Consider the following 13580-nt stretch of genomic DNA (forward strand, 5'->3'; position numbering starts at 1 on the left):
TTTTTTTTGGTCCAGGGGATTGAGCCCGTACTAGGCTGATTTACTGCTGAGCTACTTCTCTACAAACTTTTAATTTTAACATTTTCTTGCTCCCCCACCCCCAAGTTCTTTTTGAGATGGGATCTCATGTATCCCAGTAGGCCTCAAACTCTATGTAGCTGAGAATGACCTTCTGATCCTCCTGCCTCTACTGCCTGAGAGCTGGGATTACAGATGGGTACCACAATGCCTGGATTATACGATGCTTGAGACTGAACTGAAGGCTTCATGTGTGCTAGGCAAGCACTCTGCCATCTGACTTCTATCCCTAGCTCTCTTTTTTTCAGTCTGCTAATAAAACAGTTTTTCATATTCTGTATTACTGAATTTTCTATAGGTACATGTTGGTTATTCCATATTTTTGTTGTATTCCCCTTAAAAACTTCCTTTTCTAAGATATATTCTTTTTTTTCTATGTAATTTTACATCTGTCCCTTGGCTTTCTTTACTTTTCTGCTTCTACTTAGATTCTGTGTGTGTCACAGTAATTGGCATCTACATTAACACTGTAGCTTGGTAGTATTGTGTCACAGTGTCAGCATCCTGTGAGTCTTGCTCAAAGGGACTGTTTTTTCTGTCTTCTCACAGGTCTCTTCATGGGGAGGTTATGTGTTCCTGATCAACTTGATTCCTCTTCATGTCCTGGTGCTAATGTTAACAGGCCGTTTTTCTCATCGGATCTACGTAGCCTACTGTACTGTTTATTGCCTGGGTACCATTCTTTCTATGCAGATCTCCTTTGTGGGCTTCCAGGTAAGCATGTGACTTTGTAGAGTTTTCTGCAGCCAAATGTTCCTAAGTAGCTTCAACTAGATTAACTTAGATTGGGTTCTCTTAAGAAGAATATAAATTACAATTTTTGTTTTGGGCTGTTTATTAACTGAAACAACAGAATTAATGGTTATGAATCTGCTTCTAATAGCACATCAATATTTGCTGCATGTTGTTTGAATTTAATGGCTCTTTGGTTTAGGTTTGTGTGAGGAGGAGGGACAGTTTAGTTAAGCAGGGTTGATTTGAATGATCAAAGTTAGAATTTCAAAAAAGTTTAAAATTCCAGTGAACTCTGACCATCCTAATGGGGCCTAGGTGAGCCCTTGAAGAAGCAAAGCACAAATCTTTTACCCAGATTATTAGGTACAATTAACAGGGAATTGTGTGTTTGGTTTCTTTTGTAAAGTTCTCATCTTTATTTAGAGATAAGCAAATATTTTTAGTCACTTAATATATGCAATTTGCTATTCACTGGAAGATGTAAGAGAATGTAAGTGATATGTTTGTCCTTGAGGAAGTTGGAGAAAGAAATACACACGCTGTTGATACTCTACAGCAGTACTTCCGGAGAGTTATTTCCAGAACATTAACAAATAGTGTCTGGACACTTGTTAAAAATGTAGATTCTGTAGAGAAAGGAGGATTAAGAATTCAAGGTCATCCTGGACTTTAGTCAAGTTCAAGCCCAGCCTGGTATACATGAAACCCTGTCTCAACAAACAGATCTGAACAAACAAACAAACAAACAAACAAAAGAACCCAGACCAAACTAAACCAAGCCAAATGAAACAGTAAAAGAGACCTGTTGAGTCACTGACTCTGGGGTGGGGCTCAGCAACCTACTAACATTCCCATTGGTTATGATGCCCACTAGAGTTAGTGAACCACGGTCTGTGGAAAAGAGTAATTATATACTAAAGGAGACATATCAGTGCTCGAGACATAGGAGCTATTGATTTGTCGGGTTTGGAGAGGACTGTTACATTGAATTTTAAATGATGAGTTTTAGTGAAAGGGAGTTGGGAGAAAATTGCAGCCACACTAAGGAAGTAACCAGAGCAAATGGCACAGATGGGGTTGTCATAGTGTATGATATGCTTTGTTAGACTCCAGACATTCTTTGGAAAATATATTCGGTCAATTAAGCCCTTCTCTGTATTGATCCTCGTTCATTTTGGAACTTCAAAACTCGTTGGACTCCTTGGGCTGAAGTAGATCAGGAGAATGCCAGTCTTGGATGAGCTCATTCTGTTTGTTTTGCTCCTAATACTGCCGTATATGTCACCCACTTCCCCCAGCCTGTCCTTTCATCAGAACACATGGCAGCCTTTGGAGTGTTTGGTCTCTGTCAGATCCATGCCTTCGTAGATTATCTGCGCAGCAAGTTGAATCCACAGCAATTTGAAGTTCTTTTCCGAAGTGTTATCTCACTGGTTGGCTTTGTCCTCCTCACCGTGGGAGCACTCCTCATGCTGACAGGTAGAGGAGCACATCTTTAGAGTTAGATATGCACGGATACGGACGTAGGATAAATACCAAAAAGACGCCTGTTTGCTCACCACACAAGTTCCTCTCTTCTGTTTCTTTATTTCAAGCACTAAAGTCAAGCATTTAAAAAGGATGAATTTTGTGTGTATGGGTGTCTTGTCTGTATGTATGTCTGTGTGCCATGTGTGCCTGGCCCCTGAGGAAACCGGAAGAAGGCATCAGATCCCCTAGAACTGGAGTTGTAGACAATTGTGGGTGCTGGGAACTGAGCCCCGTCCTCTGCAAGAGCAGCAAGTGCTCTTAACTGCTATCTCTCCAGCCTCAAAGTTCTACTTTTTAAAACCTTCGGTTTGTTAGCCTGTTTGGATTTAGCATGGCGGAGTGTCTTTGAAGAACTGCTTTGCCGGTCTTTTTTCAGCTTTCTTTTTTTCTATTGGTTGGTATGTAGAAATTCTTATACTCTTGGTCATACTTGAAGTCATGGCACTCATGCTATGGAAACTAAATCATGGCTATTTAGTTTAGTTGACAGTCTCCATTTTTTTTTTTTAACTTATACATCTCAGAAGCTAATTTGATTTTTCTAACTCATAGCAGGATGAGGACCTAGTTCACTTAGATTCTGGAGTTGGCCTTAATTTCTTTCGGGTTTTTTTTTTTTTCCCCAGACAGGGTTTCTCTGTAGCATTGGTGCCTTTCCTGGATCTCACTCTGTAGACCATGCTGGCCTCGAACTCACAGAGATCCACCTGCCTCTGCCTCCTGAGTGCTGGGATTAAAGGTGTGCGCCATCACCGCCTGGCTTGATTTCTTGATTTGACCAGATTAAGCCTAAGATCCTCCTTACCAGTAGGCTTCTCTTAACTCTCTTCCCCTGTGAGTTTAGATATAACCAAATTGTTATGTTGAAAAAAATACTCTCAAGTTTAAAAGAACAGGAGCAAAACTCTGTAAATATTACTGATGGTAAGTAAAGCAAAAATAGTCCTTTTTTATCTCAGAATTTCACTCAAATGGAATGTTGTGGATAAAAATGCTTTTTGCACAAACCTGCACTCATGAAATGGGTAACTAAGACAGTACAATCTCTCAGAAGCTTGGAGGTAAGTTAGTCTGGAATATGGTGTGGCAGAAACAGTAGAAGAGGTCCTGCCTCAGACAAGGGGGAAGGCAAGAACCAGCTCCCACAAGTTGCCTTCTTACTTGAACACTGCTCTACATACTCACACATACTACACAGGCACGCTAATAATAAAAGTGAAGTGGGATGTTGTGATTACTTAGCATTTTAGCTTCATGTTTTAGGACTATATGTGAAATATTTATTACCTTCTCTTCCAGGAAAAATTTCTCCCTGGACAGGGCGTTTCTACTCTCTGCTGGATCCTTCTTACGCTAAGAACAACATCCCCATCATTGCGTCTGTGTCTGAGCACCAGCCCACAACCTGGTCCTCCTACTATTTTGATCTGCAGCTTCTCGTCTTTATGTTCCCAGGTCTGTCTTGCAGTTTGAAGTGACCTTCATATGAATCATCCTTTGATTCCAAATATATTGACTACCCTCATCCTTACTTTTTAAATATTTAATTTTTATTATGTTTTAAAAAATATCTTTATGTATGTGTGTATGTATGTATGTATTTATATATGAGTGCAGGTGTCTGCAGAGACCAGAAGAGGGTGTCCAGTGCCCTGGAGGTGGAGTTATGGGCATATGAGCTGCCCCATGTGGGTACTTATACTTAGTACTCATAGCATGTTCCTTCTCCTTTTACCCAGTTTTCTTCTTTGCTATATTGAAGTTCTGTGTTGAGTTTTTATAGTTAAAATGGTTTTTATATGGTGAAAACAACAGAGATAAGTTAAAAAACACACAAAAAGGTACATTTGCACTAGTTCTTACTACCTGTCCTACCATCATTGACATTTTAAATCAGAGGCAGTGATGAATATCTGTACTTGGAAGCCTTAGGCAGGAGGATTGTGAGTTTGAGTTCATTCTGGGCTACATAGTGAAACATTCTCAAAAAGTTGTAACGAAAAACCCATTTTCAGTATTAATTAATTTTGAGACAGGGTCTATTGTGTATTTGTGGCTGACCTGGAACTTGCTATATAGGGCAGGCTGGCTTCAAACTTACAGATATCTGCCTGCCTCTACCTTCCTTGCAAGTCCTGGGACATGACACCACACCCAGCCCAAACAACCCATCTTAACAGGTGCATTCATTTGCTTATTTGTTGAGTGTGAATGAGATCATGATTAGGCATGAGTCTAGGGCTATGTCAGGGGAGGGATCCTTGCCTAGCATGACTGAGGCCTGGGGAAAAATAATTTCTGCTGATTTAGAATTTATGGAAATAAATTTTCATCTATAGAAGTGTGTAAAGATGTGGAAGAGGACAAGGACCTATAACATAGTAATACCTTAATGTATTTTATACTTAAAATATAGGGTAATTAACCATCTCTTCTGCTAGACATATAGATTATTTGTGGTTGTTTGGTATTTAAGAATACTGTAGTAAACATCTTTGCATCATTTTATTTAGAATAGATTCCTAGAATTACTGAGGTGAATGTGTGAAGTCATCCAGTCATATAATGAAGATATTTTTCCTTATAGGTTTCTGTCTACAGGGCTCAGCTGCTTACTTTTCTTTCCTCTTTTGTAGTTGGCCTCTATTACTGCTTTAGTAACCTGTCTGATGCTCGGATTTTTATCATCATGTATGGTGTGACCAGCATGTACTTTTCAGCTGTAATGGTGAGGAATTCCAGTTCTAGCCAAACTATCCGTGACTCTGAGTGCTTTCTTGTTTGTTCTTTTTTGCCTGGCTGAATTTAAAAAAACAAAAAAAACCAAAAAAACTGGTGATTATGCAAAGCTGCTTGCTGTTGTTAATCCTATTTTGGAATACATAGACATTGACATCTGTTTGTGGGGTCTAATTTTCTTGAGTTCATAACCTTGTATTAGGCACTTCATTGAATTGGAGCAGATTAAAGAAACATATTTACATGGAACTGGAGTTACAGGCAATTTTGAGCCACCTGATGTAGATGCTAGAAACCAAATCTAGGTTCCCTAGAAGAGCCAGAAGCTTAACCATAAGCCACTCCCTAGCTCCTGGTGCGGATTTTTTATCTTAAAGCCTTGAGAGTACTGTCTACTGCTTTGCTGTTAAGACAGGGAAGGATTTTATGTAAGGTACTAACATATTTCTTACACTATTTTGAAACCTTTTTTTTTTTTTCTCAGAGCTGAGGACTGAACCTAAGGCCTTGCGCTTGCTAGGCAAGCGCTCTACCATTGAGCTAAATCCCCAACCCTGAAACATTTTTTATTGTTTTTTTTTTTTTTTTTTTTTTATTTTATGTTTATGGGTGTTTGAGTGTGTGTCTGTACACCACGTGGATACTTGGCATCTTCAGAATCCAGAAGAGGGAGTTAAATCCTCTGGGACTGGACTATAAACTGCTGTGTTGGTGTTGGGAATTGAACTGGGTCCTCTGAAAGAGCAGCTAGTGCTCCTAACTTCTGGGCCATCTCACTAGCCCCCCCCCCTTTTTTTTTTTACTTTGTCAAATCAGAAATAGCAATTAAAAATGTATTTTTATTGGGGATGGTAGCATACACCTGTAGTCCCAGCACTTGGGAAGTAGAACCATTAGTTCAGGTTCTACATGGTCTGGGCAACATGACTCTATCTCAGAAAACAAAATGAGCAAAAATAAGTATATAAAAAAGTTAAAATTTTATATTATCTTTCAGAACCTAGACACATTTAGACACATTTATCCGAGTTTGTCATTTATATTTATGGTTTTTGAGACAAGGTCTTCTTTTCCCCCTAAGTTTTAATTATGTGTGTGTGTGTGTGTGTGTGTGTGTGTATCTGTGTGTTGGTATGTGCATGTTAGTGAAGGTGCTATGGGGGCCAGAGGCAGGCTATTGTGAGCCACCCCATATGTGTGCTGGGAACTCAACTCAATTTCTCTGCAAGAGCAGTAGATGATCTTAAACCACTGAGTCATCTCTTCAACTCCAAAGACTATCATTTATTATGTTTACTTATGTGTATGTGTCTGTGTATGCTTCATGCTAGGAGGTGCTTCTAGAGTCCAGAAGAGGGCATCAGATCTCCTTGAGTTGCCTAGCAGCAGGGGTATTGGGAACAGAACTCCAGTCCTCTGGAAAAGCACCACATACTCTTACAGTCTTAAACTGCTGAGCTGTCTCTCCAGCCCTTGCTGTAGGTGTCTACATGCATATGTGCAGGTACAGGTTCCCACAGAGTCCAGACGAACATGACGGATCTGAGTTCTAGGCAGTTGTCAACTGCCCAACATGGCTTAACTTAGGTCCTCTAGAAGAGCAGTATCTGCTCAGAAGCCATTGAGCCGTCTCTCTAGTCCTGGCCTTGAACTTTTTGATCTTCTTTTCCCAGCATCTTGATTGCTGGAATTACAGATTTCCACTGCAACTGGCTCAAGTTCGACAAAGTTTAAGAAATACTTACTTTTGGGGGCTGGAGAGATGACTCAGTGGTTAAGAGCACTGACTACTCTTCCAGAGGTCCTGAGCTCAATTCCCAGCAACCACATGGTGGTTCACAACCATCTGTAATTAGATCTGGTGCCCTCTTCTGGCCTGCAGGCATACATGCAGACAGAACATTGTATAAATAATAAATAAATAAAAATCTTTAAAAAAAAAAAATACTTCTGTTAGGCTATAGCTATACCACATATTCTCTGTTTCACTTTTGCTGAAGTAGAACAGTTGTCAAAAATTGCTAAATTGGTGTCATAGTCAGTCTTCTGATAGACTGAAGTCTTGTCAATACTGATCATGATTCTTGTTCTTTTTAGGTGCGTCTAATGCTGGTGTTGGCACCTGTTATGTGCATTCTTTCTGGCATTGGTGTCTCCCAGGTGCTGTCCACATACATGAAGAATCTGGATATAAGTCGCCCAGACAAGAAGAGCAAGAAGCAACAGGATTCTACTTACCCTATTAAGAATGAGGTGAGATGAGATTTAAGTAACACATTGACTGGGGAAAGTGTGTGTGTGTGTGTGTGTGTGTGTGTGTGTGTGTGTGTGTGTGTGTGCGTGCCCATGCCTGTGTGTGTTTGAGACGGGTATTACAGCAATGTCTTGGGAAGTCAGAATTAACTTGGGTAGCCCAACATATTTTGATCGCACGTAAGAAGCTGTCTGTGTGTTTGGTTTACTGTACAATTCTTTCTTCTGTAGGTGGCAAGTGGAATGATACTGGTCATGGCTTTTTTTCTTATCACCTACACTTTTCATTCAACTTGGGTAACCAGTGAAGCCTACTCTTCTCCTTCTATTGTACTGTCGGCCCGTGGTGGGGATGGCAGTAGGATCATTTTTGATGACTTCCGAGAAGCATATTATTGGCTTCGTCACAATACACCAGAGGTAAAAATTTGTGAGGAGTTGGATAGTTAGATAGTGTCGAAGAAACTTGATGTTGTAGTGAATATGACATCTTTTAGATGGATAGGAAGCTTAGAAAAATTTGAAATTTAGACTCTCAGTTTTTAGTAAGCTTTAAAGACCAACCTCTATTGAGGGTGTTCATCTGAAATAGTGTTTCTCACCTTGTGGGTTGCAGCCCCTTTGGCAAACCCCTGTCTCCAAAAACATTTATATTACAATTCATAACAGTAGCAAAATTACAGTTATTAAGTAGCAACAAAAATAATTTTATGGTTGGGATTCACCACAACATGAGTAACTATATTACAGGGTTGAAGCATTAGGAAGGGTGAAAACCATTGTTCGAGAGTATCTTAAATGCTAGATTCTGTTTGGACATTTGTGTTGATATGGTAGTGGTTTTAATATAGGATAGATTAACCCAGTTTCAAAAGAAGAAAATGTTAAATATGTTTGCTATAAAAAAAATAGAAACTAGAATCAGAATCAAGGTAAACAGTTACCACCTAATAATAATGACATTAAACATTGTAAGTTATGTTTTTTTGAGGATCTGAAGTGATTTCTTTTGAAGTAGCCATTGGAAATAGTATTTCTGAGTCAGATTTGCTAAATACCCAAACTAAGAATTTTTTTTAAAAGTAGTGTTGGGCATTAAACCCAGAACCTTAACATATGCTAGGTACATATTCTATCACTGAACTGTGTACCCAGCCCTCAAACTAAGAATCCTTTAATCCTTGCCAACATATTTTGTGGTTTGTGTTTTCCCTTCTACCTTTGTAATAATTTTATAATGTTTTTATAAATTTTATAATGATTTTATAATGTTATTAAGGGTCACTTATTAAAAATTACCTATTGACAAACCAGGAGTGTTGGCACATTCCTTTAATATAGCATTGAGAATGCAGAGGCAGGTAAACCTCTGAGTTTGGGGCCAGCCTGATGTACATGGTGAGACCCTATCTCTAAAGAAAAAAATTTAATTTACCTAATGACATCAAGCTGTCTTAGCTGTACTTCATAGTCCCCCATACCTCTTGATCCATTATGCTTGTTTCAATGATCTGGAATTAGGGTATTTGGGAATGTTGGATTGTATATAATGTAAACTATGTAAACTATTTCCTGAATGGAGGAGCAGGTGCCCCAATTTTTTTTTTTTAGTAAATATGGTTTTTAATATTGTCTCCTCTTTGCATTTATAACATAATTCATAATTCACTTAGACAATCACAGAATCCTTTTCTTCCAATACTACAAACTGTATTACAAATGAAATCAAAATGTACAAGACAATTGCTGTTTTCTATAAAACCACTTTATATATTAACTTGTTCCCCCAAACCTTTTTTTTTCTTTTTGGCCTGGTTTAAAAAGGTGTTGTTATAAATATTTACAGCATTTTCTTTTAGATGAACATTCTTTCAAACAGAAAAAGAATTTTATGAACAGATCATGTAAAATACTAGACAATGTTAGAGGCTTCTAGTTGTGCTATTTCCCACTTCAGATACAGTACTGAAAATGATCATCCATCTTTATTGTCCGATTCCATTCTGTTCACAGTAAAATTCTCATTTTTTCTAAGCAGTCTGTTCATCAATAGAAAATGGAAAGTCAAGGCTGCTCTACATGGGATCTTTCAGAAAAGAGCTCAGGGAAAATGCTTCACAGATGAGTTAAACCAGAACAGGCAGTCAGAGCAATGAAGTTAAATTTCAGTGTAAAACTTGGTGTGGTCAGCAATCTTTGTAATTAGTACTTCCTGGATATGGGATGTATTTTTTTTTTTTTTTCCGAGACAGGGTTTCTCTTGTGTAGCTTTGCGCCTTTCCTGGAACTCACTTGGTAGCCCAGGCTGGCCTCGAACTCACAGAGATCCGCCTGCCTCTGCCTTCCGAGTGCTGGGATTAAAGGCGTGCGCCACCACCGCCCGGCCGTGGGAGGTATTTTTTAAAGATCTGGGTAACAATGAGTGGTAAGGGAAAAAAGAAAAAGAAAAAAGAATAGAGTATGACATTCTTAATGACACCAAAAACAACTACCTAAAATACCTGTTTTTAAACTACTACAAACATAACAAAACTCTGTTGACAGTGTTAAGTGAAGTTTGCCATAAGCAGCTTTCAGGCATGGCTGTTATCACCAAGGTCTCTGTCCTCTGCAGCATGTGCCTCAGCCTACAAAGGCTAAGTTGACGACCATAAAGACTGAGGCATTTCTGCTCTTGTACCAGTACAAGGCTCTGCATTATGTCCCAAAGGCAAAAGTGTAACTGAGATTCTGTTTATTTAGTTATAACTATTTTCTTGTGGGACAACATTTTCCTAAACTGTATAGTACATATTTCCTGAAAAATCAAAATACCGATTCTACTTTAAGCTCAAATAGGAAGCAAAGGTCAATTAAGGCTACTGAAGAAAGGTGCCTCAATTTTATTTTCTTGTTAGGAGTACATTACTTTGTAAAGAAGTTTATTAATTAGACAAGTCTTATCAAAGTTGTCCTTCCACTCTTCATTTGGTTTTTAAGAGCAGTGAGATGAACGTTTTCTTATTTTCATTCTTGTTTTAGGATGCAAAGGTCATGTCATGGTGGGATTATGGCTACCAAATTACTGCAATGGCAAATCGGACAATTTTAGTGGATAATAACACATGGAATAATACTCATATTTCTCGAGTAGGGCAGGTAAGGTAAAAGGGTCCATTGAGTGTCTGATATATGAGGTCTACTGGGAAACTCATTACTAGGAGAGGAGGTTGACTTGAGATTTTTCTTTGAGAATTGTACACTTATTTTTCTAGGCAATGGCATCCACAGAAGAAAAAGCCTATGAAATCATGAGGGAGCTGGATGTCAGCTATGTGCTTGTCATTTTTGGAGGCCTTACAGGGTATTCCTCTGATGGTAATGTACTTGATATTATGTCTAGAGTCTTAGAAAATGTAGTGAATCACTTACTGTTTTATTTATATATATTTGTTTTTGAGAGTCTCATGTGACTCAGGCTAGCCTTAAACTTGCTGTGTCCATAAGGATGACCTTGAACTACTGATCTTCTACCTCCCTGGTGCTATAGCTACAGGCCTGCAGCATCTGGCTTTATTTTCTCTTTTTAAAGAAATAATTGTGTGTGTGTGTACACAAAGTAAAATTAACTTTCACAAAACTGAAGTTAATAATACCTGTTTATATTTTTAAAAGTTAAACAATTCTGGAAGTTTAAAATAAGTGGTTGTCTCGTGGCCCTAAACTTAAATAAGCATCTTTAACATTAGTGCCCAGAACCAATAATTCCTGTCTTCAGTTACTTAGGTTGTTTGTTTGTTTGTTTTTTCAGTGCTGGGGATTGATGCCTAGAGCTTACATGTGTTAGGCAAGCACTTCCCCACTGAGCTATACTCTCAAATCTTTGTATTTTAAAACTCCGGGCTCAGTAGACTAGGCTGGGATTAAAGGAGTGGGCCACCACCGCCTGGCTTGGGCTTATTTTTTTAATGGGTTGTTTAGGATCTGAACTTAGGTCCTTAGTTTGTGTGGCAGGCACTGTACAATTCTCAGTTGCTCTACATTTTCGTCTGTACTTGATTTTATTTGTCTTTTTCACTTGGGTATGTTTGTAATGGCGATATAGATGTTTTATAACGACGACGACGACGACGACTATGGGAAAACTACTTCTTTAACTTGTTATTATGCAGGACTAGAAAAACGTGGTGAAAAATCAGATTTTGTGAAGTCAGATTGTTGCATACTAGCTAATTGTATGCAAAGAAAGACTTAGTCAGAAAAACAGGGAAAAAAAACCCCTGAACTTCCTTTGGAGATGATGTCATATTTTTGAGTTGTTGAAAGAATGATGATTTGACAATAATGTAACTGTGGGAACTAGTCTTTTTTTTTTTTTTAAAAGACATTAAAAATAATGCAGAATATTCAATATCTAGCTCTGTGAAAACATGCATGTGACAGTCATGAAAGACAATCCTCAAGACGTGTTATTAAACTGTATTAGGCTGGGAGGTGGTGGCACACACCTTTAATCCCAGCCTTCTGGAGGCAGAGGCAGGAGGAACTCTGAGTTCAAGGCCAGGCTGGTCTACAAAGTGAGTTCCAGGATAGCAAGGACTAAGCAGAGAAACCCTGCCTTGAAAAACAAAAAAAATAAATAAAACTCCCCCAAAACTAAAACCTGTTTTAGTAGGAGTTCTGAAAGTTTGAGAGTGATTATTATTGTGGCTGTTAATGTTGTCATTTCAACATTCAGTTGTGTCTGTCGGTGAATACTTTCTGAATTTTAAACATCCCACCTCCCACAGTATTGTGTGCCCAAAGACAGTCTCAGTTGTGTTTGATTTTGCTTCAGTTGCTCATTCCCAACTCACCTTCAGCCTTTAGTCATTATTCTTTTCTTGGTTTTATTAAACAATAAGTGAGGTAATGGATGGTGGAGTATGCTGATAGCTATAGTCCTAGCATTCGGAATGCAAGGCAGGAGGCTTGTGATGCTGCCTAGGTTGGCCTTGAACTCTTAGTCTACTTTTAATTTAGCTTCTTTGGTGCTGAGATTATAGGCACAGGCAGGATGATGTTTTCTAAAGCAATTAACAGGTCTTTGGAAATACATTTTCTGTTGCTTTTAGGAAAGTTTCATTTCTTCTTGGACATATCTTACATGTTTTCAGTGTTCTTAATTTTAACTTTTTATTTATTTATTTTTTTTGGTTTTGTTTTTTGAGACAAGGTTTTTCTGTGAAGCTTTGGAGCCCTTCCTGGAACTCACTCTGTAGCCCATGCTGGCCTTGAATTCACAGAGATCTGCCTGCCTCTACCTCCCAAGCGCTGGGATTAAAGGTGTGTGCCACCATCGCCTGGCCCTTTTTACTCATTAAAAAATTTTTTTTCAGACAGGATCTCACTATGGAGAGATATCTGGCCTGGAACTCACTATGTAGACCAGGCTAACCTTAAACTAGCAGTGATCCACCTGCCTCTGTCTCCCAAGTGCTAGGGTTAAAGTCATGTACTACTACACCTGGCTTCTAGTTTCACTTTTTATTGAATGTTTATGAAGGCTTAAAATAAAATATTTGATCATAGTACAGATTCTTTTATTATGAAAGCTTGATGCTGTGCAGCCCAGGCTGGCCTTAAATTCCTGAAACTCTTCTCTCAGCCTCCCAGTGCTGGGATTACAGATAGGCATCAATGTGCCTAGTTTCCACTGTGTATTATACTCTTACAGCACCCCTAAATTGGTATCAATAATACTTCAGGTGCTTACTTAAGTATATGTGGTTACTGGCTACTGCTTGCAATAGCTTATCTCTTCCTGATTTCTAGGAATACTTTCAGTTGTGGCTTAAGACTGGACTAATAGCATACAATTTCAGCCTTTAACAAATAATTTCTAATAAAAGTTTTGTATTTTTAGGAAATGCTTTGCTCACACACTATTTCTTGTTTTTACAGAGTTAAATGACAGCTTTCCTTATTAGAAAAGTGTGATGGAAATTTCCTTAGGAATAGTGACATTTTCATTGAGTTATTTATATCCAACAGCCTTTCTGATACACAGTCCTTTCCTTTTTCCTCTAGATATCAACAAGTTTCTTTGGATGGTCCGGATTGGAGGAAGCACAGATACAGGAAGACATATCAAGGAGAATGACTACTATACTCCAACTGGGGAATTCCGTGTGGATCGTGAGGGGTCTCCAGTGCTGCTCAACTGCCTTATGTACAAAATGTGTTACTACCGCTTTGGGCAGGTCTACACAGAAGCCAGTGAGTGA

At 38.6% G+C, this 13580-nt stretch overlaps 1 protein-coding gene across 3 annotated transcripts in view; it reads left to right on the forward strand.

Annotated features, from left to right (window-relative positions):
- Positions 1 to 13580, forward strand: part of Stt3a (STT3 oligosaccharyltransferase complex catalytic subunit A) — a 32537-nt gene that overhangs the window by 13823 nt on the left and 5134 nt on the right. For all 3 annotated transcript variants that reach the window (XM_028858412.2, XM_028858413.2, XM_037207623.1), the window contains exons 8-16: positions 628 to 792; positions 2112 to 2292; positions 3643 to 3798; positions 4980 to 5071; positions 7180 to 7335; positions 7567 to 7755; positions 10357 to 10473; positions 10590 to 10692; positions 13384 to 13572. In XM_028858412.2, coding sequence (XP_028714245.1) covers positions 628 to 792; positions 2112 to 2292; positions 3643 to 3798; positions 4980 to 5071; positions 7180 to 7335; positions 7567 to 7755; positions 10357 to 10473; positions 10590 to 10692; positions 13384 to 13572 — 1348 coding nt within the window. The remainder of the gene's footprint in view (positions 1 to 627; positions 793 to 2111; positions 2293 to 3642; positions 3799 to 4979; positions 5072 to 7179; positions 7336 to 7566; positions 7756 to 10356; positions 10474 to 10589; positions 10693 to 13383; positions 13573 to 13580) is intronic.

The sequence above is a fragment of the Peromyscus leucopus genome, chromosome 7 (genome assembly GCF_004664715.2).
Source record: "Peromyscus leucopus breed LL Stock chromosome 7, UCI_PerLeu_2.1, whole genome shotgun sequence".
NCBI lineage: Eukaryota > Metazoa > Chordata > Mammalia > Rodentia > Cricetidae > Peromyscus > Peromyscus leucopus.